Raw genomic sequence first — 26,672 nt, forward strand, 5'->3', positions numbered from 1 at the left:
AAGGACCTAGGGGTGACAGTGGACGAGAAGCTGGATATGAGTCAGCAGTGTGCCCTTGTTGCCAAGAAGGCCAATGGCATTTTGGGATGTATAAGTAGGGGCATAGCGAGCAGATCGAGGGACGTGATCGTCCCCCTCTATTCGACATTGGTGAGGCCTCATCTGGAGTACTGTGTCCAGTTTTGGGCCCCACACTACAAGAAGGATGTGGATAAATTGGAAAGAGTCCAGCGAAGGGCAACAAAAATGATTAGGGGTCTGGAACACATGACTTATGAGGAGAGGCTGAGGGAACTGGGATTGTTTAGTCTGCAGAAGAGAAGAATGAGGGGGGATTTGATAGCTGCTTTCAACTACCTGAGAGGTGGTTCCAGAGAGGATGGTTCTAGACTATTCTCAGTGGTAGAAGAGGACAGAACGAGGAGTAATGGTCTCAAGTTGCAGTGGGGGAGGTTTAGGTTGGATATTAGGAAAAACTTTTTCACTAGGAGGGTGGTGAAACACTGGAATGCGTTATCTAGGGAGGTGGTGGAATCTCCTTCCTTAGGAGTTTTAAAGGTCAGGCTTGACAAAGCCCTGGCTGGGATGATTTAATTGGGGATTGGTCCTGCTTTTGAGCAGGGGGTTGGACTAGATGACCTCTTGAGGTCCCTTCCAACCCTGATATTCTATGATTCTATGTGTTCCATAACCACCTATTGCAACAGCAAAAGAACCTTCTGTCACATTAAACAAGTGATCAAGGGGCAATCTAGAGTGAACATACCATTTGCACAACCAACTCAGCGCATGCCAGGGAAGTCGGAGTTAGTACCTTGTATCTACACTCTCCTCACCAGCCCTTCACTCCGTTTGAAATCAGAGCTGCTTTTTAAACTCTCTCTCTCTCTCACACACACACACAATCCACTGCATGCAACACACGCAGCTGCAACGCGTTGCATCTGCAAATTTACGATGGCTTGACTTGGTTTATAGCTGTCCAGACCCTTCGCTTTTTAGACCCTGGCAATTTGAGCTTGAGTATTTCAGCTGTCCAGTTGCCAATCAAAATATTTGAAGGAAATGTTTATTTTCTTCTCGAAATCACACCAGCTGCTGCACTAACTGAATAAGCCCATTTAGATGTAAGAATTTAACCATTGTAAGATTGACTCGAGTGCCCAACTACTCCAAAATCTGACCCAGTCGCCCAGCGGAAATGTCAGTGTTTTGGATGGGAGATTGGGGAAGCGTGGAATGTGTATTAAATAAAAGCCATGGAGAGGTCAAAGCCCTGACTGCTAATGTCACTGTCTCGTAGGTGGGCTTGTTCTGGCATCGGGATGGTGTGGAGGAGCAGGCCAGCAAGACACCCTATTTTGTGCCAGTGAAATATGCATGTCTTAAAGCCCCCCCTTCCCCCCTGCTTTTGCCACGCTTCAGACAAACCAGCTTTCAAAGCCATGTAGCTCTTTTCCAGCTAAAGCAGCTGAGCCCAAGTGACAGAGTGACTTCAGTGTCCCGCCAGCTTGGGAGCCCATATAGGCCTTTTCTGGCATTGAGGAGCTAAAGGACAAACGCTGTACCAAATGCCTGCTTATGAACGGCAGCAAAGCCCGCGTGGGTCAGCAGCGGGAGCCGCCGGCTCACGAGGCGCCCACACGGGGACGCTTTGTGTCCCGCAGCAGGAGGGAGGCGCGTCTCTGACGCGGGGAAGAAGGTTCTGTCTCCTCGCTGAAGAGCTGCTAGCTGCCCCAGGAGGGCTGGGCAACCCAAAGCCAAGCCTCGCTGCCTTTCGGGCCTGCACCGTTCCCACTGGACCTGATCCCCTGCCGAGCAGGGACATTCTGGGGAATGGGGGGGTCCAGCCTCCACGGGGGCCTGCAGCACGCCTCGGGATACCTGCTCTGGCCTGGAAGTAGCAAGAGCCGCTAACAACAGTGAATTGCGGTGCGGTGAAGCCACAGCAGCTCGAGTCGCAGCAGCCCTGGCTAGCCACTCGACTAGCCACTGGCTAGCCCTGGCTAGCCACTCGACACGCGGCTTCCCTGCCATTGTTCTAGCGAGCTCGGGGACATCTGCACGTGCTCCAGTCACCCCTCGGACTGAAGTGTAGCCAAAGTTCAGGGCACATGGGCCGGGGAGAGGGGCGGGGGGGAACAGGGGATCCACTGATGAATAGGTGACTGGCTTAGGTTACAAGGAGGACGGATTTATTTGGGGGCCATGGGAAGTCCCTGGGGTATAAATAATATCGGCGTACAGAGGAGGAAAGGGGGCAGAGGAAAGTGTAGGCTGAACACTAGCGAACACGTCTTACCGTGAAGGCGAAGAGCCAGTGGGAAAGCAGCGACGCTTTGCCCGGCCCGTCATCAAAAGTGCTCCACACCGTGACCGGGTAAAACTGTCAGCTTCGCCAGGAGGTGATTTAGACGCCCAAGTCCCATTTCCAAGAGTGAATTAGGCGTGGAGAGTGGCAGTCACAAGGGTCTTTAAGTGCCTAACTCCCACTGAAACATGGGCGTTAAGTGCCGCAACACTGTCGGGAATCCCACCCTGTGGTGCTTTTGAAAATTTTGCCCGCCATAAAGTGTCATCAGCCTCATTTTATAGATGGAGAAACTGAGGCACAGACAGGTAACGTCTTCCCCAAGTAAGTCAGCAGCAAAGCACTGTATGTGTGTGTGTGTTTCCAGGCACACACATACACGTTCTGTTTTCACACATACACAACAGAGCTGATACATATAGAGAGCGAGAGAGTAAATGGAAAACTTGATAAGTTTTAAAAAGATTTTTTTCGCTTGACTATAGCTGTGTGATGTGTGTATGCACATGCCTTGCAAAATTGACATGAAAAATCCAGCCCAGGGGGGAAAAAAAAACTACTTTCCTGCCATATGGCATGATGATTGATGACAATGTAAACACGAATGATATTTTACACTTCTGTATATAATGTGTGTGTGTCAAAGACAGCGAGCTTTGGGAGAAAACTGCATCTCTACATCTCTCTGTGACTCTGATTCTTTTCCCCCCTGTCCCTTCTAGTTTTTGTTCTCCTTGTACCTAAATTGTCTTCCAACATTCTTCTCTCCCTGCTCTTTTGTACTTCTAATGGCTGGTCCACCTGGGCGTATGGGCAGTAGGTGGTCCACAGAGAAAGACAGTTTGTTCTCTGGAATATCAAATCCTCCTGCTTTCTAGAGAGGAGTCCAAACCCTCCCTTAAACGCCCATTCTCATGGCTACTTGTCACCTCTCACATCTGTGAGCGAGTGCATTTACTTTCAAGTCAGAGTCAACAAAGAAGGTGAGAAAAAAAAATGGTGAATGTTTCTGGAAAGAAAACAGAACAGAGTTTATTTTGGGGCATTGAAAAGCCAAGGTGTGAACAGCGTCCGTTGCAACCAGCAAAGCGGTTGTTCTGTATCTGATATAACTAACTCATGAACTACATGTGATTACTTCCTCTGCTGTGTCTGAAATACCATACAGCTTATCTGAGCATCTCAGGGGTACTTGCTCGAGCGTGTAAAGAACATTTACGACTTGAAACCTTCTGTTTTTGTAAATGTCTTGAAATTTAGAGCTATATGAACACACACAGAGCCCTCCGATCTACTCACCAAAATCCACCCCAACCAGCTTCTTTGTTCCCAGGTCCTTAAATTGACACACCTCAGCTTTGCTGGGCACCGGAGCTCACATTCCCAAAGCTATTTAGGTGCCTCACTCCCATGGATCTCCCATGGGAGTGAGGTACCCAGGTATCTTTGTGAATCTGGGCCTAGGCTAGCAGCATTCTAGCCCACATTTCACTATGCACCTGTATTGCAAAGAGCAGCAAAAGCCCTGACTGGCTGGTATTCGGTGAGACTGACAGCCTGCAGCCCGACTACCTCAAGAGCTGTGTGTCAGGTCAAAGCTTGGAGAGGGGAGACCCCTTAAGGAACGCCATGGTGATTCAGTACGCAGCACTTAGTTTGCTCTGTGGCCTCCAAACCTGCATCAGAACACAGTAGCACAGACCTGTGCAATGAGGCAGAGACCTACCGACTGTGCAATCTTCTTCTGGGGGGGTCTGGGCTAGATGATGTCAGTGAAGCATCAAGAGCTAAGTCAGTGTGGACTGAAGGAAAACCAAGATCCTGACCACTAAAGATCCCACGACCCACCCGCAAGAGAAGAGCTGTTAACCCTAGTATCGATGCCAAATTGCAGGTGCAAACAAAGAGGGTGTTTTGTTTCACTTCATAAATTGTTGCTGGTAAACAGCTGCCATGCTCTAATCCAGCGGTGGCTGCACATCAGTGATTCCTTTGCATACTCTTTATGAAATAAAGTGCTTAAGTGCTATTATTGTGTCTCATCGTGATGCTGCATTTCTTTACTAGGTTATATTCCATCTTTAAACATTTTAAACTCGATTCATTTCAGGGAGTATTGTCCAATGTGCAAATCTAATTCACTGGCTCAGAAGAGCAATTTAAAAACAGAGGAATAATCAGAGATAGAAAGAAGGCAGGAAACCCATCTTGGTATGTTCCTTCCTTTGAGGCAAAAATTACAGCCCACATTTTATTTTCTTCCCACTAATGCTTGCCTAACTTCCTTTGGAAACAATTTAGTAGCTGCCCAAGAAACAGCTATTTTAAAGCAATTATAAGTCAATCTGGATGGGCTCCTGGAGGACGAGGGAGCAGAAATGAACAGTATTGGCTAGGTCTATAATTTAGAATTTAACCTTAGAACAGCCACATTGCGTTTCTGAGGCCAGGTCTACACTACAGTCATTGCAATGGCCCAGTGATGGCTCAGCAGCTGTGATGACGCAGGGCTGTAATGTAGACACTTGCTATCTTGCCAGAAGGAGGTTTTCCATCACTGTAGTTAATCCATCTTTCTGAGAGGCGGGAGCTAGGTCAATGGAAGAATTCGCCAGTTGACCTAGCCCCTCTACACTTGGGGCGGGGAGAGGGTTAGGTTGACCTCATCACACCATTCAGAATGCAACATTTTTCATAGCCCTGAACCATGTAGCTAGGTCAACCTAATTTTGAAATGTCGACCATGCCTGAAACACTGGGGTACTAGCAGGCTATTCCACGAGACCTATTAAAAGTAATACAGTACTTTACAAACATAAAAAGAGGGGGAAGGAAGATTTTCTTTAAGTGAATATGGTAAAGCATTCTTCTGTGGCCTAATCTGTACTTGACAAATTGTCCTGGGTTTAACTAAATCGATCTAAAATCAACCTGGTGAGAACCCCTAATGTAGCTGCACCATGAGCGGGACTTTCAGCATTGGCTTCGCTCTCTTTCCTTTGAAGTCAATGGATGCTAGGCAGCAAAGTTAGGTTTGCAAATTGCCCAAATAAGCCAGACTAATTTAAGCTGGAACTAAACTAGTTGTAGTGCATTTACACAAGGTGCTGCACTGGTTCTAACGAGATCAATTTAATTAAACCAGTGCAATTTTTCTAATGTAGCAGAGACCCGTGTCTCCCTGGTCCTTTCCAGGGGATTTGCAAGAAAGGTGACTTATATTTCATTTTTATTTTGGATCCTTAAAAAGCATCCTATTTGTGCACACAGGTAGTCTCTATTACCACATGTCCCTCTGACTGGTATCACCGTATGCCCTGCTACAGGCGTGATATTCGCACTCCCTGACGGAGCCTTGTCTTTACACTATACTGTGAATGCTTCAGGCTGAGGGCTGTCTCCTTTTATGTGTTTGAACAGCACCTCGCACAACTGGGTCCCCGATCTCAACTAGAGGCTTTGGCCGCTACCGCTGTCTGCCTGAGTCTGCGGGCAGTTTGAAACAATAACTCTGTGAGCTACCCCCAGGATCCTCCCAGGGGTCTTGACTTTGAACCCTAATTTGGCTTGTTTAAAAGTCACCCTTGTTAATTATTTCGCTGCTGGCCATTTTAGGAGAACTGGCAAGCTACTGAACTATTGTTGGATGCCTGTGTTGGGGGAGCAGCTCCTGAGAGTTTCTGGGCTGGGGCATGAGGAATGCAAACTCCCCTGCACCATATTTAAAGTCGCTTCCATTCCCAACCCAAATCAGGGAAGGAAGAAGAAATGCAGCCACGTCCCCCATGTCCCAAAAGCCTCCCTTGTCCCACGGTCCCCAGGACACCAAAATGGACTCCCCTGGGGATTGAAAACCCGAAGCCCCCCTGCAGTGGTGGGCAAAACATCCTCCTTCTTCCTAGTAGCTTCTACAAGGCCGTCGTGCCTTGTCATTGCCAAACTCTGCAGCACCCTGAAAATGTGGGTGAGGTGGGGAGGGCACGTTAAATGAATTGAATAGCAACATAGAAAAATAACAGGGGACCTCGCTGGGATTGTACTGGATGAATGGGGTTGCAGGGGGTTGTGATGCTTAATCCAGGGGTCCCTGCTATGTAACGTGGGCTGCAATTGGACACAGGGCCTTGCCCAGGAATCATTTCTAACCAGGCTACCTTCTTGGCTTACAAGTCATCACCAAGCGAATCCCACTGTGTTACCTGCAGTAGCCTGGTCTTGGGGAAGAATGGCCTTATGGATTACGCACAGCCCTGGGACTCAGGAGACCTGGGTTCTAGTCCTGGCTCCAGCACTGACTTACTGGGTGACCTTGGGCAAATCGCTACATTGCTCTATACCTCAGTTTCCCCAGCTATAAAATAAGGCTATTAATAAGCTTGGAAGGGACCACTCCAATTATCTACCCTGAATTCCCACCCAGCACAAGCCATTAATAGTAATGAGCTCACAGGGCTGCTTACAAGGATTGATGGGTTTACTGGCCTTCTTAAACGTCAAGTGCTAGGTGACACAGACCCGATTCTCACGGGTGCTGAGCGGCTTCCATTGACATCAGCTGGAGCTGGGGGGTTGGGGGGCTGCTTGGTGCCTGTAAAAATCACGCCCCATCATTCTGTGGAATACCACTGGCATATGGCCGGAGCCCACACCCACCCTAGTCAACGGAAAGATTCTCATTAGCAACAATGGGATGAGAGCCGGATCAGGTTCTTCCGCATTTGGGTTCACTCCAGCAACTGGCCAGCCAACCCAGAGAAACAATTTTGAAACACCCAACAGGAAGGTGACAACGTTTCTTGTTTTCAAAGGAGCCTCCCTCCCTTTCCCCCCGCCCCACCCCCGCAACAACTGATACTAACGAGACCCATGTCAGTTATGCGGCAGTGAGTCATTCATGAAGCCCCTACAGCCCAGGGGCCCGGACGGCAGCTAGAGGAAACATGTTGCAAGTGCGTGTATAAATCATGTCACACTTTGCTTTGTCATCGTCTTTGGCGCAAGGAGAAGGGCGCTTGAGGTTTGGTATATGTTTGGGTCAGATTGGCAGTTTGCAGTAAGGACGCATCTTGTCTCAATTCTAAAAAGGTAGGAAAATTCCACACACGAGAAAACCAAATTCTGCCAGTCTAAAGGCACACCGCCCCATCCACTTGTGTTACGCCATTGCTGGAAGAGACAGCAGTGTGAGTTTTTGAAATCCATCGCTCACACACACATCGTTATTTTTAAAAGCCACCATTTTGGGGTGGTTTGCTCTAAAAACAAGATGCCCTGTTCTCAGCTGCCCTCAAGGCATGGGTAGGTGGAGGTGGGCAGACGTTTGTGCCCCAGTCCCCGGGCTGATTCTGCACCGATCTGGTTCCCCAAGATGCCGATGGCCCCCAAGACCTGTTCCTGCAGCCAGGGATTGCACAAGTGCTGAGATGTCCTTTTTCCTGACCATGGTGACACATCCACAGCCAGTGGGCTGGCATAGCATACGGATATCACAGGAAGAATCCCCCATGACAGCGTAATCCTCACATCTGGATCCACTGGCTTTGAGTCTGTTTTGTGTTACTTCAGGCTTGTCCACACATGAACATTAATCCAGAATAAAGTAAAGTATGAATTTAAAGCAGATTAACTATTCCTGATTAACTCCATGTGTGGATCCTGTTGCTCAGGAATAAGAGTGCCTGATTCTGAATTATTTTAACCCAGGGATGAAGGCACTCACATTCCGGACTAAGAGCATCCACACACACAGTTAACCAGGCATAGCTGCCCCAGAATAACTCTCCATGTAGACAAGCCCTTAGTACTCTAGAATGCTGGGTTGCATAGTATCTCAGGCCCTGCCCCACTCCTATTGAATCATTGGTAATGTTCCCACTGACTTCAGTAGAGCAGAACCAGGCCCATATTTTGGACAGAGAGAAAGAAAGAATCCTGGGGAAAGCTAGTCAACTATTAGGACAATTACATTTTTTCCTAGTACCACAGCTATTTGCTACCATTCAGACTGCCTTCACTGAACAACGTGACCTCAGAACAGCCTCAGGGAGTCTGACATATGTTCCTTTAACATAGCGTTTAATTTTTGGAGGCTGATCAACTATTCTAGTTAAGAGACAAAACCCGCAAGGTAAGGACCTAAGACAAATAGAAAAGAAAAAAGAAACAAAGATGGGAAATTCAGCAACACGGAGCTGTGTCTGTGCATGCCCCATAATAAGGGAAAATTTTCAAACCGTTCTAATGATAGCTTGGCATTTCACAGTGCATGGGAGAGCCAAGTTTTTAAAACCTCAGATTTCACAGGGCTTGCTCGAGAAATATTGGGCCAGATCTTCTACAGAAGTTCACTAGAATTAACTCAGCTCTGCTGAAGTCAATGGAGCTATGCTGATTTATGTACCAGAGCTGATGATCTTGCCTCGCTTATTTAACACACTGCAGAGCCAGATGCTGACCTTAGTTACTCTGGTGTAAACCGAGAGCAACCCCTTTGTCTCCAGTTGCATTTACACTGGTGCCAAGTGAAAGCAGACTGTGGCCTGACGAGGGATGGTAACAGGAGTAAACTGCAGTTGCATGCAGATATATGAAGGGCCTGATTCTCTTCTCACTAATGCTGGTGTACACCAGGACTGACCCCACTGAAATGAATGGCATTTAACGGTGTGAAACCGACGGAAGTGAGAAGACAATCAGGCGCTCTGAACTTGGGCATGGGTAAACTTTCCTTATGTGCTTCCTCACCAGCCCACCAGAAATGATCAGGTTTTTCTCTTCCTGGGAGGTTTTTCATTTTTAGATTTAACCTCAGGATGATTGTTTTATGGGGAGGGTGTGGGGGGTGGAGGAAGAGGGAGGCTATTTATAAACACCAGGGGCTGCCTCAGTGAAAGGCTTGTGCAGAGGGTCAGATTCTGCTCTAAATTACCCCAGCGTTAACGCCAGAGTCACTCCATCAACCTCAGCTGGAAAGTAGGGTTTGGACCAGTATGTCCGTTTTCTATGCAATTTACAGACCGGAGCAGAAGCCTCGGCGGTGGCAGGCAGCGTGGAGGCAGGTGGGAGGGTTTTTCCACATGGCCAAAGCTGGAGCTGGCTCTGTCTCGGTTTGAGCAAGGCCTGGAGAATGAGGAAAAGGGTTGGCATGTACATAGGCAGGCCCAGAACACTGATCCTCCAGTGACTAGAGCAAGTGAGAGTCATAGCTCAAAAGTCCCCTATGCAACTCCAAGCAGGCATTGCCCACCCGAGGGGATTGTGTGTAGGCCCACTCAGGTTACAGTCGAATGCTGCTCTTCTAGTCCATATTGCTTCCCATTTTCTTTTGCTGGTGACGGTCACAAAACTTGCCCCACATTGCCCAGAATAGGGCCATAGCCCATAGGCGCCCATTAACAATTTATGTTCCAGAAAGAAGATTCACTCAATCCCTATTGACAATCTGCAGCGACACACATGGGTAGCCAAACTGCATCCCAGAGAAGAAGGATTTCCCAGTGGTCAGGGTGCTTGCCTAGGACTGGGAAGACCTGGGGGGGGGGGGTCAAATGCTGGCTCTGCCACTGATTCTCTGTATGACCTTGGGCAACTCATTTAGTCTCTCTGTGCCCCTGTTTCCCATCTAGTCCATGGGAATAATGGCACTGCCCTACCACACAGCAGTGTTGTGAGGCTAGTTTGAAGATTCTGAGCTGCTACGACAATGGGAACTGTCTAAATACCATAGATAGCTTCCAGCATCTCCCCCTTGGCCCTCCCAACCTGTGTCATCTCTTTACACTTCAGAGTGAATCGTCTTCTTATACGTGTTACCTAAGAACGTGCCAAGACATGAGAAAAATTACAGGCCTGTTAACTCTTCTATTATTCTTGGCAGGGTTGAGTTCTAATGGCCTGGGCAAAAATTACGATCGTTGTGAATCACATGTGTGTCTGTGAGGGGCTTTATAATTATTATTGGTTATAGTTTGTGTTAAGTCAAAAGGACACTCTCAAGATAAAACATTATAAAACAGATTTAGCTCCTGCTTACACTGGGGCAAATCCAGAGAAGCTCTGTTAACTTTACTGCAGTAACGCCATGTAACTGGGCACAGAATTTGCCCCCCTGTATTTTTTTAAAGTTCCTGATACCTTAGATTATCAAAAAGGAAAGAATGTTACACACCTAATTGGCTTTTCACCATTTCTGTTGTTGCTTGGCCTTTTGCATTTCAGTGAAATTATCCTGGCCAGTTTCACTTTGATTTCAAGTCAGTATCACTACCTGATTCTCAGGCACTTGCCCAAAACCGTTATGTAGGTTTTCAACAGGGGAACATGTCAGTTTTTAAAATACATATATATGCATAAAGTGAATCTTTTTAAATCATGAAAGAGCACGATATCTATGAGGTCTCTAAAATTTCCCTCCTCTAAACAAAACTTAAACAATGGTTGTAAAACGAGTTGGCAGCATCCCTTTAATAGGCGATACTAATCTTAATTAAATTTCCCAGGAGAGCTCGTCAAAAAAAATGATAATTTCAATTAAAAGAATCTAAATAAAATTTTCACTGAATTTTAGTTGTAGTTATTTACCTGCTTTGGAGCTGGGGTATAATTTTCAAAGGTGCTTAAGTGACTTAGCCGCCTAAGTCTCATTGACTGTCAACGACGTAGGTTCCTAAAGCCCTGATCCTGAAAGATATGTAGGCTCCTAACTCCCATTGGTTTCTAAGGGAGTTTGGCACCTAACTAATTTTTAGAGTCTGGGCCTAAAAACTTAAGTCACTTTTGAAAACGGGATTTAGGGACTTTTTAAAAATTTACCCCACTAAACGAAAATGTGAAATTTCAATTTTTTCATCAAAAATTTGAATTTTGAAAAAAAAAGTAACAAAATTATAGCTGAAAATTTAATTTTGTTTCTCATTCAACCCTTTTATTACTTTATATGTAATTTCCACTGGGAGAAAATGATGTGATTATAAATCACAGAAGTAAGAGGTGGGATAAAAAAACCTAGAACATTAAGCAAGCAAGTCTCAGGGGACGGGTCGCTGCAATGCAGGACAGTCTATTTTCAAATGCTTAGCCCAATCTAGCAATGAAATCCGAACCCTGTGCATGCTTGGAAGAACACACTGACATCTCCAGGTTAATTATCTATAGGCATAAGTAGCGATTTGTGCATTTTCACTTGCAAACACCTTGGATGCCCTCTCTCATTTAATGTGACCTTCCATCATGAGAGAATTCAAAGGGGAGCTAGAGGGAGTGCAGACCCCACCCCATCTGAAGGCGCCGCCTCTGACTTGGCTGGTGCAGTGAGAGAGAGATCTCCTCCTGTTTCAACCTCTTTTGACCCCTGCTGTCTCCTTTCTGAACTCTCAATCCTGCCATTTCCCCAACAGCAGTTTAACCCCTCCCACATGGGGACCTTAGGCCCCTCCCACATGGGGGGCAGGGTTAACACATCATCTGGCACACTCAAGGTTGGGGAGAGCGAGAGAAATTCCACCTCTCATGAACTGCACAAGGAAGATTCCTGGCAGAATCTGGGACACATTATCCAAGTCAGCCTAAGGGACTCAAGTGTCAAGGCAGGTGAGTGCTAATGAACCCAACCCGGTTACCTTGTATTGGAGTCTGAGTCTGTGACCCAAAGTGGCCTGGGGCGGTCAGGGATCCTCGGGGGTTGGGAGTTGTTGGGGTAACTCTCATAGTCTGGCGCAGACGTTCCAGTTCGCTATAGCGGTCTGTGTAGGGCTTGGCTTGGTCTTCTAGCTTTTGTCTGTGCCCTGAAACATTGTGAGAAAATCCGAGATTTAATCAATTACCCTTTGGCTAGAGAGCCCTTGTCAATAAAAAGTGAGACTAGTACAACAGTTTACAGTTTGGTCGTATTACTTGTATTGCGGTAGCATGTAGAGGCCCCCAACTGAGATCAGGTCCTGTTGTGCTAGGCACTGTACGGACACATAGTAAGAGACAGTCCCTGTCCCAAAGAGTTTACAATCTAAACAGCAAGAGTGAGAGGGGAAACTGAGGCATGGGCGGAGGAGAGGAAGTGACTTGCCCAAGGTCACCCAGCAGTCAGTGGCGGAGCTAATCGGGACTGGGGAAGGGGTGACTGCCCCCTTTAGTGGTATGTGTGGTGCCTTTTCCAGCATATTATACACAGAGGCCGCTCTAGGCATAGGCAAGTTAGGCAGTTGCCTAGGGCAGCAGATCCGAGGCAAGTTGGAGCATGAGCTATCCCGTACTAGCCTGTCGCTGTGCAGAATAACTACCTGTGGGCACTGAGACACTCATTCACAGTTCCTTAGTGTGCTTTGATCTAGTCCTTTTTGAAACGGGACCAGATCAAGGCATGTTAACAAACTGCTAACAGGTGTCAGCAGAATGCAGACAGTATGCACCCTGCATGCATTAACACACGCGCAGAGGCCTCGGCATGGACCATGCTGCAGGAGGGCCCAGCCCACAGCCTGGCCCAGCCCCAGGTGGCCCTTCCCTCTCAACATCTAGAGAAAGACTATGTCCTCTTATAAAGGCCAGCTGGGCCCTGATTGGGGAGTGGCCTCAGCTGTGGCTGTTTCCCCAATCAGCCGAGGCCTGCTGCTTTCCCTAGCAGCAGCCCTCTTGCAGCCTCAGCCCTCTCCCAGGACTGATTTCAAGTCCTTCAGGGCAGAAGCGGGTGACCACCCCGCTACAGCCCCCAAGCTCTACCTTCACCCCCTCTGCTCCTGACCCTCCAGGATCCTGCTACCCATTTCCCCTCGTGTCTTAACCAGCCCCCACCCCCACCTTCCTGGTTGCAAAACCCAGCTCCCCGACTGCCAGGTTGAGAACAGGAAGCCAGGTCTCCTGAGTCCTGATGCCCTCCATGTTGCCCTAGTCACCAGGCCCTACAACGGCTCTTAATTCATTTGGGAAAAGAAATGGAAACAGATGCAAATGACTGTAAATGCCATTTCTTGGCACAGCCACTACACGCCTGGGAAATAAGTAAAGGACAAGCTGAATTAAAAATATCTTCATTGTCCTTGCTCATTGCACAAACGACAGAGTATTTCACTGCAGTCCCCAGGAGTCAAACTGTTCACAGAGAACTAGGAAGGAAAGATGTGATGGCTAAGCCACAGCAGTGGGAGTCTGGAGAACTGGCTTTGACACAGTCACTGTGTGCACGATCTTGGACATCCACTGTGCTGCTCTCGGCCTCAGTTTTCTCATCTGTAAAATGGGGAGAATGTTCAGCTGCTTCACTGAGGTACTGCACCAAGCAAGGAATGCTTGTAAAGTACTTTGAGATCCTCAGACAGAGGCTGCTAGGGCAGGGGGATAATCATTCAATTGATGCCAGTCAGCCTGAAGCAAAGGGAGCATGGAATGCACTTGCCACACCATTTTCACATTTGACTGTCTCAGTCAATATGAAACGTCCTCTCTCTCTCTGGGCCAGATTCCAATCTCAGTTACACCAGCGCACACCTGGAGTGACTCCAGGGAAACCAGCAGAGTTGTTTCAGATTTACATCTGCACGCTCCACACGCTCTCGGGCTGAAGTATACAAGTCCGCCTGATGAACCAACACTTCGCACATCTGCAGCACCTGTCATCCAAGGACCTCAAAGCAAAGATGGGTAACACGTTATCCCAGTTTCAAAGGAGGGGCAACAAAGGGGAAGGCAACACGAGGAGTTAGTAGAGGAGGATTTTTGACTCACTGCAGATCACAGCTGCACGTTATCTGATGCAACCAAATAACATAATGTACAGGGACCGAAATGCAACTTCAGCTGGCTTTTAAAAAGGGACACACTCAGCTCTTAAAGGCCCCACATTAACTGCTCCATATTTGCTCCTCCCTCCCCCCCCCCACATACGGTTATAGTATCTCAAGTTACAATTTACAGCCAAGTAGAATGAAAGTAGTTCCCACACTTCCGCTTTACAGATCTTCTGACCACTGTCTCACTATCTTGCATTGGTTCGTCTCATCTCACTCACGTCTGCATTCTGCAGTCGCCCTGTGCCTGGATCTCCACAAGCATGTAGGTGAGGGAAGGATCCTGTTGGGGTCTGAGTGCGAGATCGGAGCCTCACTTTGTAAAGCTCATTGTAAATGTATAGTCCTACATCTCTTATTGCTCATCATAGTTATTGAACTCAAACCTCGTGTTCCAAGGGACACTGTCGACTAGTTTAAAGCTCCAAATTCAGCCAATGAATAAATTTGCTGATACTTCCTCTGAAATCAGTGGGAACGGCACCAATCTATTGAAAGGCAGAAGGACCCTCCTTAGATTTGTCATAAAAGGGGCATGTGGGTGTTTTATCCATATCAGGGATAGGAACAAAATAACAACAAGAGGAATAAAAATATTTCCATTTTTTAAATCAATGTCTCTTTCCCACTTCTCTTTCTCTGCCCCCTCATTCTCCTGATGTGTTGCAGACCCAAACATAGCACCAGCAGGCTAGTAATGGGAACCAGAAAGCAAAAATGGTTAAAAATGGATTCCAAGCTATGTGGAAGTGAGAAAAGCTCTATTCTAGTCTGTACAGGTCCTTATACTATGCTCACCACCAAAATACTGTGGGCATCAGCTTCCAGTTGTGCATTAAGCAACAAGACTGACATCTGTCACGTTTGGTCTCTCGCTTGCCAGGGGGAGTGGTGCACGCAGTGAAGTCTCCTGTTTTGGTATTTTAGAAGTGGCTAGTGATTCTGGGTTCCTCACTTAAACATCTTAAAAAGGACTGGTTTCCAGACAGTGCTGAGCACCTGCTCTCTGCAAACCTGGCCTCTTTAAGGTGTCTTGAGCTGAGCCCCCCCAGATGGAGGTGCCTAAAATCAGTAGTCACTTTTGAAAAATTGAAGCCAAGGGGCCATCTACCCTATGAAACTGACAATGGTAAAGCACGGTGACTTAGCAGAATGGAAGCCAACTCTGTTATACTGTTGTTTGGCCTGTTGACCCTGTAGCTAGGGTTTCAAAGGTGGCTTAGCGCCATTCCTATAGGCAGGGCCCAACTGTGCAAAACAAATTGAAGAAAGAAGCACATGAGTTAAAAAAAAACCCCAGCCTCCACAAACAACAAGCAGATTTTTGCACACCCTGTGCTGCTGAGACTTCCTGTCGCTTTTCTCTAAAGCTGGGAACGTCAGACTATGTCATGCAAGAGCGGAGTCACTATTAATGTGCTTCTTTCATGAGAACGTCCCCAGCTTTTGATTTCTGCAGCGGCTCATTGTATTAAAGCCCTTCACCATCAAACCACACTTAACACACAGAGGAAACCCACATGGACAAATTAACATGACTGCTGCACCCTAAAGAAAAGGAAGATAGTTTCCAAGCTCTGCAAACTCTGGGCTTCGTCTGAAGCCCATTGAAGTCAGTGAGAGTCTTTCCATTGACTTCTAAGAGTCTTGGCTCAAGTCCCAAGAACCCAATCCCAAGAGGTGTTGAGTCTTTTGCATACGGAACCCATCACTGCACTGCTGGGGTGTATTTTTGCCACCAGATAGCCCGCAAGGTTATAGCATTTTGCTCTCAGATGTCACCCAGCGGTCTCTCCTCCAGCTTAGCAGTCACATTCTGAAACAAATACAAGTAAATGGTGACTCATGTCTTTATGGAAATGTTAAGTCCTGATGTAACAAAACACAGACAGCTACTGACTTGATCTGCCTCTTGTCAACAAGGAAGAAGTTTTTAAAGACAGATGCAGTTTCCCAGTCAGGTAACTTTGACATGCAGCATGATATTAACCATGACAGGTCACCTTATATCACTGATGTACTAAGATCGGTATCACTACATCAAACAAAAACAACTCCATTGAATATTTTCCATATGAAAGAATCGATGTGAATCTGACACTCTGATCAATAATAAAAAGCACGTTGGAAGTTCTGGGTGTTTCCTTGGAATGGCGACAGTGAAATACTGTACATAAGCCAATGAAACTGTAGCCCTTAAAGCTATGCTTTAAAGACATGCTTTCTGCATTAAAACATTTCAAAGGCAAAATAGGCCCTTCTCTTTCTGTTAGAACTTTGGAAACTGACAAGGCTTCAGAAACTCCCTGATTGGAACTTTTCATGTGCCTGTGTGGGGTCTCCCCATGGTTCTACACAAGCATCTCATTTCCCTAGATTGCTGAGGAGCCAAATCACCATCGTTTTGAACGTGTCTGCGCGACTGCAGAGCCTAGCTAGCACTTGACTCTGTGTTAGACCAAAGGTAGAAATAGATCCCCAGGTCCAAAATCTCCATCCGGGTTTTGAACGCTTCCAGAGTTCAGCTCTGCAGTGTTTGGTCTGGCCCATTAGGAAGATAGGAGCCATTTGCAAAATACAGCTATGCATCCCCAAGCTTGAATGCTCAGCTCAGGGGTTTTGGCCCACACCCCAGTCGAACAGTAGGTGCAGCTATCACTGTGAAGGGCAGGGCACTTTTCTTTTCTCTCAGTGACTTTGGAATTCAGATGTCACAGTCATTTAGTGCGACCTCCCCATCAGCATTGGCCCTTGCACAGCGATGGTGGTCAGGGGGAGATAGTTTTTCTAAGCAAAGACTTGTCACCGCTGAAGTTGGTCAGTGTAAACTTTTAAAGGTGTTTGGCTTTTTCAGGAAAGGGAGGGGCACGCGTGACTTTTGCATTTCGTTTGCCTGGTTTCCGCTAAGAAAAAGGGGGAGGTAAGAAAAAAAATCCTGCTAACTTGCAATGCCCCCTTAACTAGCTTGTCCTCAGCTGAAGTGGCTTTAACTGGAGCATCATCAGTGGAAAAGTTCTTAATTCACCCATCCTTAAATGGAGACTGCGCTGAAGGAAACCCCATCAGAGGTGTTCTCATCTGAGATGCCCTTAAACAAAGGCATTGTTAAAATACCAACAGCAAATTCTAATGGTTAGACATGAAAATGGCAAAGTAAGGACCAGATTCTGCCTCTCTTACCCCCCCTGGTTAGTTCCTTGTTCTATGAGACATTCTGTTGATTTCAATGGCGTTATTACATGTGGTAAGTGGTCACCGATGGATGAAATTCATTCCTGTGCAGACAGCCACTGCAAGGCTTATGTCCCAATTAACACCTTGATATAGGCCCTTCAGTGGGTTACAGGTGTTGCGCTGGGCCTCTGCAGGGTGTGAACTTCACCTCGAGCTGAGCACCAGCTATACAATCAGGTCCCCAGTGTGTCCTGTGTAGACACAAGCTGGATTTGAAATGACTAGCCTCCTCCATAGGGCCTGAGTTATGTGATCTCCACCGTCTCAATCAGGACAGATGGCGAAAGGGAGTTTATTTGCGCGCTCCCATCCATTAAAAATGGCACTGCTGATTTTTACCTGCGGGCTGAGACGAAGCGTGGGAGATGCCACGTTACAAGGACTCGCGCTGAGAAAAGTATGAGCAACCGAAAGAGTTGCGGGAGGGAAAGAACGGAAATTGGAACTCAGCCTTGACCATAGCGTCTGCTGTTGGAAGGAGCACACATCCGCCGTTCACAAATCTGCAGCTAGGGCTCTGCCTGTCAGCCTACCTGTGCAGGATGGCGAATGGCAAGCTGTTTGGGCTGGCTTTATAAAGTGAAGCCCAGACGTTAAAGGGAGGGGGAAGGGAAGGACCCGTCTTTTTGCCGGCCTAACAAAGTCCACCACAGATAACTGATTATGCACATGTTTGAAGTTGGCTTGCTTACGCCATTCCGAAAGCGAATCAGTCACGCCGAGTCTTTGCTTTGGCTTCCTCCTGGCTTCTCAAGACACTGCCGCTACTGTCCTTTCCCAGCCTTGAAAGAAAGAGCAAAGTGTCGCAACACCCTTCAGCCCGCCTGTTCTGTCGGAAGATTTACACTGACTTTAACAACCAAAGGAAAATAATATTGAAGGGCGGGAGGGAGAGGTTGATGATAATTTATAAAGATTTTTTAGCCTGTGGTGGTCTGTGATGAATGGCTGCCTATAAAGGGATGAAAATAAATATCCCTTTTTGAAGGAAATAGATTGGCTCCAGTCCAGCTGGCAGGAAGCAGAGAGAGATATGTTGCATTTACAGTAGGTCTTTACTGTCTGAACTCAGAACAGTGGGAGAGATGTTCATTATACACGGCCTGGTGCTGATTAGCTGAATTTAAAACCAGCCGACTGGTCCGTCGCCGCCTTACTCTCCTTTCGTGGTTGGAAAGCCCTTTAACTCTTTCTCTGCTCCTTCCAGCCTTCCCTGCCCCCACCGGGCTGACTGATGTGGCTGTTTATGGAGCAGACTCTTCTGGCTGGTTTTGTGCTGGCGGTGTTTTAGTCTATCTCCTCAGATCCAAAAACCTATTTAATACCCTGAAAAAACACGTCCCTGCTGCAGGTGCCCGTGTGTCCACCTAGGCTGCTGTTTTCAAAAGGGCCTAAGTGACATTCCATGTTCAGAAGGGATTTAGACAATTAAGAGTCTCAGTCCCATCAACTGATGACGCAAGTCAGAATAAAAGCACTTTGCCGGGGGAACTATGTGGGTGGTGTGACGAATGGGAACCTCCACCTTCGGTCTGGGCAGAGCACAGAACACCTGCCCAGTAGCTCCAGCAGCCCAGAGGCTGCCTTCGAGGTGCACTCCCATGTAGGAGGCTGGGATCAGGCGGATCTGTGCAGTTCACAGACCCGCTGGCCATACCCCTGCTGTGCCATCGGAACCTGCAGGCGGCATCTACAGCATCTCTGCTTCCTAACCCACGCGATTCCTTGATCCTGGTCTTTATGGGACGAAGAAGAGAGGCAGGTGGGGAGCCCCAGGGATTTGACACCTTATCTGCACCCCTCTCTGCGTGGTATTGATTCATGGGAAAGAGGAACACAAAATAACACAAAATCATTTTGAAGCACCTTCCTCTACCGAATACAATTTCTCTCCAGTTGATTTCAAAGGGGGCCTCTGGTATCCTGCAGTGGAAAAGCAGGGCCCTGGGAACAACTTAATCGCACTCTGAGTCAAATTCTCTTCCTCTCTCTGCCACATCATTTGAAGTTATTGGTCAAACTGCTACACTCTTGGAAGCACAAGGGACGTGGTGCAGCCCTGAGATCTGTGATGCTCTTGTGGTTTTGTTTGATAGCACAGGCACTTGAGCTGCTGTATTCCCCGAAATGAAACCTTTCTTTTAGCATCGACCTTTTTTTTTCTGCATTTTCACATTATCCTCTCAGATTTGCTAATCTTGCCAAACGTAAGCCGGGATAACCTTATTAGTAATTTAGGAGACACGTTCCCAAATAGGCCTGAATAATTCCCTTCAATTCTACACCAGCCTTCATTTTGGGGGCATCCCAGTGCATTCATTACATTCTCACAACACCCTCTGAGACGTAGGTAAGTAAATACCCTGATGGGTAAACCAAGGCACAGAGACGTTGGGTCAAATTCAGACCTGGTCTTATTGAACCATCGACCCCTCTCCTCGCTCATCAGTGACACCAGTCTTGCTTGTAGGCTTCTCCCTCAAGTACCTCTGCGTTCTCCCCCTGGCATGGGAAATCTTCTCATCAAAGGCTATGTCTACGCTATGGACCTTACAGCGGCACAGTGCTCTCCTGCTGGCATAATTGGGGGAGGGATAATGGGGGGAGGGATAGCTCAGTGGTTTGAGCATTGGCCTGCTAAACCCAGGGTTGTGAGTTCAATCCTTGAGGGATCTAGGGGATCTATTTAGGGATCTAGGGCAAAAATTGGGGATTGGTCCTGCTTTGAGTAGGGGGTTGGACTAGATGAGCTCCTGAGGTCCCTTCCAACCCTGATAGTCTATGAATTAAACCATCCCTAACGAGCAGCGGTAGCTATGTCAGCAGGAGAGCATCTCCCGCTGACCCAGCGCTGTTCACACTGGTGCTTTTGTGGGTGAAACTTTTGTTGGTCGGGGTGGGTTTTTTTCACACCCCCTGACCGACAAAAATTTTACCGACAAAAGCGCGAGTGCAGACTTAGCCTAAATGTGTCAAGTCACCACCTTGTGTTCCTTTAAATCCCTCCTTAACAGAATATTAGGACAGGTTGTCTGATGGAGTAGGTCAGCTATGCCAAATCACGCCAGCTGAGGATCTTGGCTGTGGGTTTCCAAAAGGCTTTCAAGCGGGAAGTGTTGCAATCAGATGGATTCCATAGAAAGATGGTTTTGTACTGCACAACTGACATTGTTTCTTCTCTCTCGTTCTGTTGTAGTGTGTTGCTTAGGATGGTAATTTTAAGTGAAATCATTTTAGTTGTATGCTAGTGATTCTAAAAGGGAAGCTGGGATTTACTACATGGACTGCACGCAGCAAATGAAATACCTAGAGGGGTGAAATCACTGGAGCCCGTAACATGGTCTTTCAATATTTCTGTTAAAACTGAGATTACACCCTGGACCAGTACAATACACGTTCAGAAGAGGCCCAGTAGCACTGAGCATAGAAATAATAAACCTTTGTACCTGTAGAGCTCCTGTCACACAAAGATCTCAAAGCACACTACAAAAAACTAACTTAACTGAGGTAAGCAAATATGATTATGCCCATTTAGCAGGTGGAGAAGCTGAGGCCCATGGTCACATAACCAGTCAGTGGTAGAGCTGGGAACAGAACCCAAGAGTCCTAACACGTAATCAAGGGCCCTAAACACTAGACTGCACTTCTCTCAATGCAACGCACCTCCAAAAAAGGCAAATAGGATCTCGAATGTATGAGCGAGGAACTGGTAAGACCTCATCTGGAATACTGGATACCATTCTGGTCACCCATGTTCAAGAAAGAGGCATTCCAAGTGGAATAGGTCCAGAGACAAGCTCCTAGGATGACTGCGGACTGGAGGGCCTGTCTTATGAAAAGAGATTAAAAGAGCTTGGTCCGTTTAGCCAGAACAAAGGCTGAGAGGGGAATCTAATTGCTTTCTATAAATACATCGGGGGTAAGCACCAAGCTGGGTGAAACGTGATGTTAAAAGATAATGATGGCACACGCACAGATGGATGTAAACGGGGCATGAACAGCTTTAGGCTGGAAATTAGAAGAAGGTTTCTCACCATCAGAGGAACGAGGTGCAAGAACAGACTCCCAATAGGAGCTTTGGGGGCAAATACCGTCATTAGTTTTAAGAGAGAGCTGGATAAATTTCTGAGAGGGGCTGTACGGCAGTCTTGCTTACGGTGAAGAGCAGCTCTGACAGTCTCTTCTGGTGTATGTCTGACATTCCTAAAATCTCATGCTTCAGGGCTACACAGAGGTGGAAGTAAGCCGGTCCGGTCCGGCGTACCGGCAAGAGCCAGTACGCCATGCCGGACCGGACCGGCTTCCCCAGACTGGCAATTTAAAGGGCTCAGGGCTCCCTGCAGCAGCGGGAGCCCCGGGCCCTTTAAATCACCGCCGGAGTCCTGCTGCCGCTACCCCGGGGCTCCGGCAGCCAGGCTCAGGAAGTGATTTAAAGGGCCGGGGCTCCTGCCACTGCAGGGAGCCCCAGCCCTTTAAATCACCGCCGGAGCCCTGCCGATTTAAAGGGCCTGGAGCTCCACTGCCCAGAGCCCCAGGCCCTTTAAATTGCCCTGACCCCTGGGACTCCCAGCCGCCTCTGCAGCTGGTAGCTCTGGGGGTGATTTAAAGGCCCCAGGGCTCCCAGCTGCAGCCGGAGCCCCGGGGCCTTTAAATTTTTATTTAAAGGCCCCGCCTCTTCCGGTTGAGGCCACGCCCCTACTCAGGACTACGGTGTACCGGTAAATCCTTTAAGTTACTTTCACCCCTGGGGCTACAGCTGGTCACCTGCAGGGGTCAGGAAGGAGTATTTTCTCCCCCAGTTTATCCCGGCCACAGCTGAAGCTGGGATCTGGAACCCACTGAGCAAGTGCTCTGAGGTCGCGCCCAGCTTTCTCTCTCTCATGTGCTTAGCTTGTGGCACATAATAATTTAGTCTCCTGTGGCTGTAATTTTGGTTGCTGGGTGTAGTGTGCAGGTGCTGGGTAGTGTTGGTGGCCTGTGACATACAGGAGATCAGTCTGAATGATCAAGGGGTCCCTTCTGGCCTTACCCTCTACTTCTCTTCGCATTTCGTTACTTAGGGCTCATTTCTTGAGGTTATTGCCCTCAACTTTCCTTAAAACTGGAGGGAACTCAGCACCTTGCAGAGTCAGGCCCATAACGGGTTAAATGAATATATATGCATGGAGCCTGGACTCAGAAACATAAGAAATTAAAGGCCCATAGCAGCTAACAGAACTTCTCAAGTTACATGTATCAACAACAGTCCAAAATTACCTCTGTAGGAATACAATGCATTGTCCAGGTCAGCCATGCACAACGGTTGAGTCCCACCCACTGGGATCGAAACCCAGAAGCAATGGGACTACAAATGCAGGAATGGTCCTTTCCAGCAAGTACTGATTTGCAAGAACTTTTGTGCTAACCTGGAAGCTCCCGAAACCTAAGCTAGAGTCTCCTCTGACTTCGGTTACTCCTGATTTACACCATTGTTTTCAAGAGGAGAACCAGGCCACTACCTTTATTCCATACCTGAGGTCCACAACAACGCAAATTGCAGATCCTCAGCAGGTGTAAATCAGCATATCTCTGTTGAAGAAAGAGCCCATTTAGGTTGATATGCCCAAGATGGTAACAGCGGCTACTCAGTAAGACCCCCTATTCAACAAAACACTTCAGCATGACTCATTTAAGCAAATGGAGTAAATAGGACTATACACATGCTTAAATTTAAGCACATGCTTAAGTACTCTGCTGGATCAGGGCCTAAAGCAGTGCAGATTTAGTGGCTAGGGAGTGTCATGATAGCAGATTTGGCCTTTGTGGGTTTCTTTATTTAAGTTTCCTACGCAGCCCATCAACCGCACAGCATCTGATGCAAATACCATGAGGAGAAGGCAGCAAAGCTCAGTCCAAGCATTCTCTTTGCCCGTCATTTGTCTTCATTAAAAGAGCAAACAGGACAGGGACGTGAGGAAGGAACTTCCAGGCCTCCATCCAGAAGAAGCACGACTGCTTAGTAAAGACATTTTGAGGCAGCCGATTTGGCTGTCAAATGCAGTCACTTTTCAAGAAAGACCTTCCCCCTTTCTTTATGCATTCTAACCCTGTCCATGAACTTCATGCCTTCTGACTAGAGTTAGTTGGAAACCTGATAAGAGAAGTTCCCATGAAAAACATCCATTGCAAAAAATCCACCATTTTTCTTGAACATTTTTCATGGAAATTTTGGCGCTTTTATAAGAAAGGGGTGTTATTATTAGGGCTGTCAATTAATAGCTGTTAACTCAAGCAATTAACTCAAAATAAATTAATTTGATTAAAAAAATAAATTGCAATTGAATCGCAGTTTTAATCTCACTATTAAACAATAATAGAATATCAATTGGAATTTATTATAAATATTTGTGGATGTTTTTCTACGTTTTCAAATATATTGATTTCAGTTGCAACACAGAATACAAAGTGTACAGTGCTTACTTGATATTACTATTTTTGATTACAAATATTTGCATTGTAAAAAAGATTAAACAAAAGAAATAGTATTTTTCAATTCACCTCATACAAGTACCCTAGTGCAATCACGTTAGTGAAAGTGCAACTTACAAATGTAGATTTTTTTGTTACTTAACTGCTCTGAAAAACAAAACATTGTAAAACTTTAGAGCTTACAAGTCCACTCAGTCCTACTTCTTGTTCAACCAATTGCTAAGACATACAACTTTGTTTACATTTATGGGAGATAATGTTGCCCACTTTTTATTTACAATGTCACCTGAAAGTGAGAACAGATGTTCGCATGGCACTTTTGTAGCTGGTGTTGCAAGGTATTTACATGTCAGATATGCTAAACATTCATATGCCCCTTCATTCTTCGGCCACCATTCCAGAGGACATGCTTCTATGCTGATGACACTTGTTAAAAAAATGTGTTTAATTAAATTTGTGACTGAACTGCTTGGGGGAGAATTGCAGGTCTCCTCCTCTGTGGTTTTACATGCATTCTGCCATATATTTCATGTTATAGTAGTCTCGGATGATGACCCAGCACATGTTGTTCAATTTTAGAACACTTTCACTGCAGATTTGACAGAACTCAAAGAAGGTACCAATGTGAGATTTCTAATGATAGCTACAGCACTCGACCCAAGGTTTAAGAATCTGAGGTGCCTTCCAAAATCTGAGAGGGACGAGGGGTGGAACATGATGTAAGAAGTTTTAAAAGAGCAACACTCCAAGGCAGAAACTGCAGAACCTGAACCACCAAAAAAGAAAATCAACCTTGTGCTGGTGGCATCTGACTCAGACGATGCAAATGAATGTGCATCAGTCCGCATTGCTTTGGATCGTTATCAAGCAGAACCCGTCATCTACATGGAAGAATGGACTACAGTACTTGTAGGAGGTGAACTGAAAAATACGATTTATTTTATCTTTTTTACAGGGCAAATATTTGAAATAAAAAATAATAATATAAAGTGAGCACGGTACACTTTGTATTCTGTCTTGTAACGGAAACCAATCTATTTGAAAATGTAGAAAATATTCAAATCCCAAAACATTTAAATAAACGGTATGCTATTATTATTTAACAGTGCAATTAAAACTGCGATGAATTGCGATTTTTAAAAAATCTCACTATTCATTTTTTTAATCGTTTGACAGCCCTAGTTATTATGTTTGTTAAGGTGGAGCGGAGGAGTCTAGAGACTCAGACAGAAAAGCCTGAAGTCCCTGTTCATTTACCAGTGATTGGGAACTACTGTTACAAAAAGCACCCGACTTTTCCCCCAGTTGGCGAGAATGTGCTCTGTAATGCATTACATTCATAAAGAATGCTCCCTGGTACACAGAAAGACTGTAAAGGCTGTTTACTCTGGACAGATTTTAGTTATTAAATAAAGCAAAATACGACTTAAAAAATTAATGAAAAGAAAACCATTACCAGTGGCCTGTGAATTCAGCACTGCCTAAGCTACAACGCGAATCCCCAGAGAAAGGGGCATAGGTCAGTAGCTGTTAAAGATGGGCAACAGAATGATTGCCATGGATTTTGTTTAAAATGTGCATAACAATGATCCTGTCCCCAATATGCATGGATATGGAGAGCCCTAAACACAGCAGGGCTAGTGCTACTGTGCAATCTGGCAGATGCAGACGTAGCCCAGGAAAGCTCATGCTCTAATAAATTTGTTAGTCTCGAAGGTGCCACAAGTCCTCCTGTTCTTTTTGCGGATATAGATTAACAAGGCTGCTACGCAGAAATCTATGCACCTTAGGGTCAGTGTGAGATCAGTGCCGCAGCAGGACTCTAGGGGGCACTATGCTGCTGGGGTCCCGTCATTCAGGAGAGCTGTCAAACTGAGCTGCTGACCATGTGAAAAAGCCTCTAGCCAAATTTCAATCTACATTTTTAGATTCAACTACTCTAAAGTCTCTCTGCCATTCTGACAAATTATTCCTCTGTCCCACACCGTGGTGTAGTGCTACAATGAACTGTTGAGCCATAGCTCAGTGGTTTGAGCATTGACCTGCTAAAACCCAGGGTTGTGAGTTCAATCCTTGAGGGGGCCATCTAGGGATCTGGGGCAAAAATTGGGGATTGGGCCTGCTTTGAGCCAGGGGTTGGACTAGATGACCTCCTGAGGTCCCTTCCAACCCTGATATTCTATGATAATATTGTGTTACACCCCAGAGATGACCGCATTTCAGTGGCGGACAAAGAGTAACAGCAGGTCTTCAGTAGTATAGCTGGTCAGGAATTTTTCTGGAGAACTGTTGTTGGGTTTTTTTGCTGAAAAACGCCAAATCGTCAAATCCAAAACTTGTTTGTGAAATAGGGTCAGTTCTGACAAATCTCCCAGCTCCAACCATTTCTGGGAAAAGGTTTCATAATTGTCAAAATGTCCTTTCTAAAGCAAAAGTTGGGGGGAGGGGGGAGGGCTGGAGTGAGAAAGGACTTTTTGCTTAGAAATTTTAGTAAATGTGGCATCAAGAAAAGGTTAAAAAAGAAAAAGTTTGAAATAAGAAATGAAACATCGAATTCTAAATGAAACATTGCGATTGACCCAAATGAATTTTATTTTTATTTTTTTTTGGCTTGTCAGTTGGTGAAAATTTTCGAGCTTTTTGTTCTGATTAGAGAGGGTGAAAAAATTTCCAAATCTCAAAAAATCTTGCAAGATGGGAAAACTACTTCAGGCCCAGCTCTCTTCAACAGATGCTTTGCCTGGGTAAGAAATGAGAATCACAACGTTCTCTCCTAACATCCTTCACCAGCGTAGCTGAGAACCTCCCAGAGTTAAGAATTAACAGGGAAGCTAGAATCTGTTATTCAAGGCTTCCTTTTCATCCTCCCCGAGAAGAGGATG

At 46.4% G+C, this 26,672-nt stretch overlaps 1 protein-coding gene across 5 annotated transcripts in view; it reads right to left on the minus strand.

The window, feature by feature from the left end:
* Positions 1-26,672, minus strand: part of RUNX3 (RUNX family transcription factor 3) — a 117,883-nt gene that overhangs the window by 11,806 nt on the left and 79,405 nt on the right. For 2 of the 5 annotated variants that reach the window (XM_075121250.1, XM_075121251.1), the window contains 2 exons: positions 11,929-12,093; positions 9,329-9,430 (listed from right to left, as the gene is read on the minus strand). The exons of 2 other annotated variants lie outside the window; for them this stretch is intronic. In XM_075121250.1, coding sequence (XP_074977351.1) covers positions 9,329-9,430; positions 11,929-12,093 — 267 coding nt within the window. The remainder of the gene's footprint in view (positions 1-9,328; positions 9,431-11,928; positions 12,094-26,672) is intronic. One more of the 5 variants, XM_075121252.1, reaches the window with a different exon arrangement.

This window comes from Caretta caretta, chromosome 19, assembly GCF_965140235.1.
Source record: "Caretta caretta isolate rCarCar2 chromosome 19, rCarCar1.hap1, whole genome shotgun sequence".
NCBI classification, from domain to species: Eukaryota; Metazoa; Chordata; order Testudines; family Cheloniidae; genus Caretta; species Caretta caretta.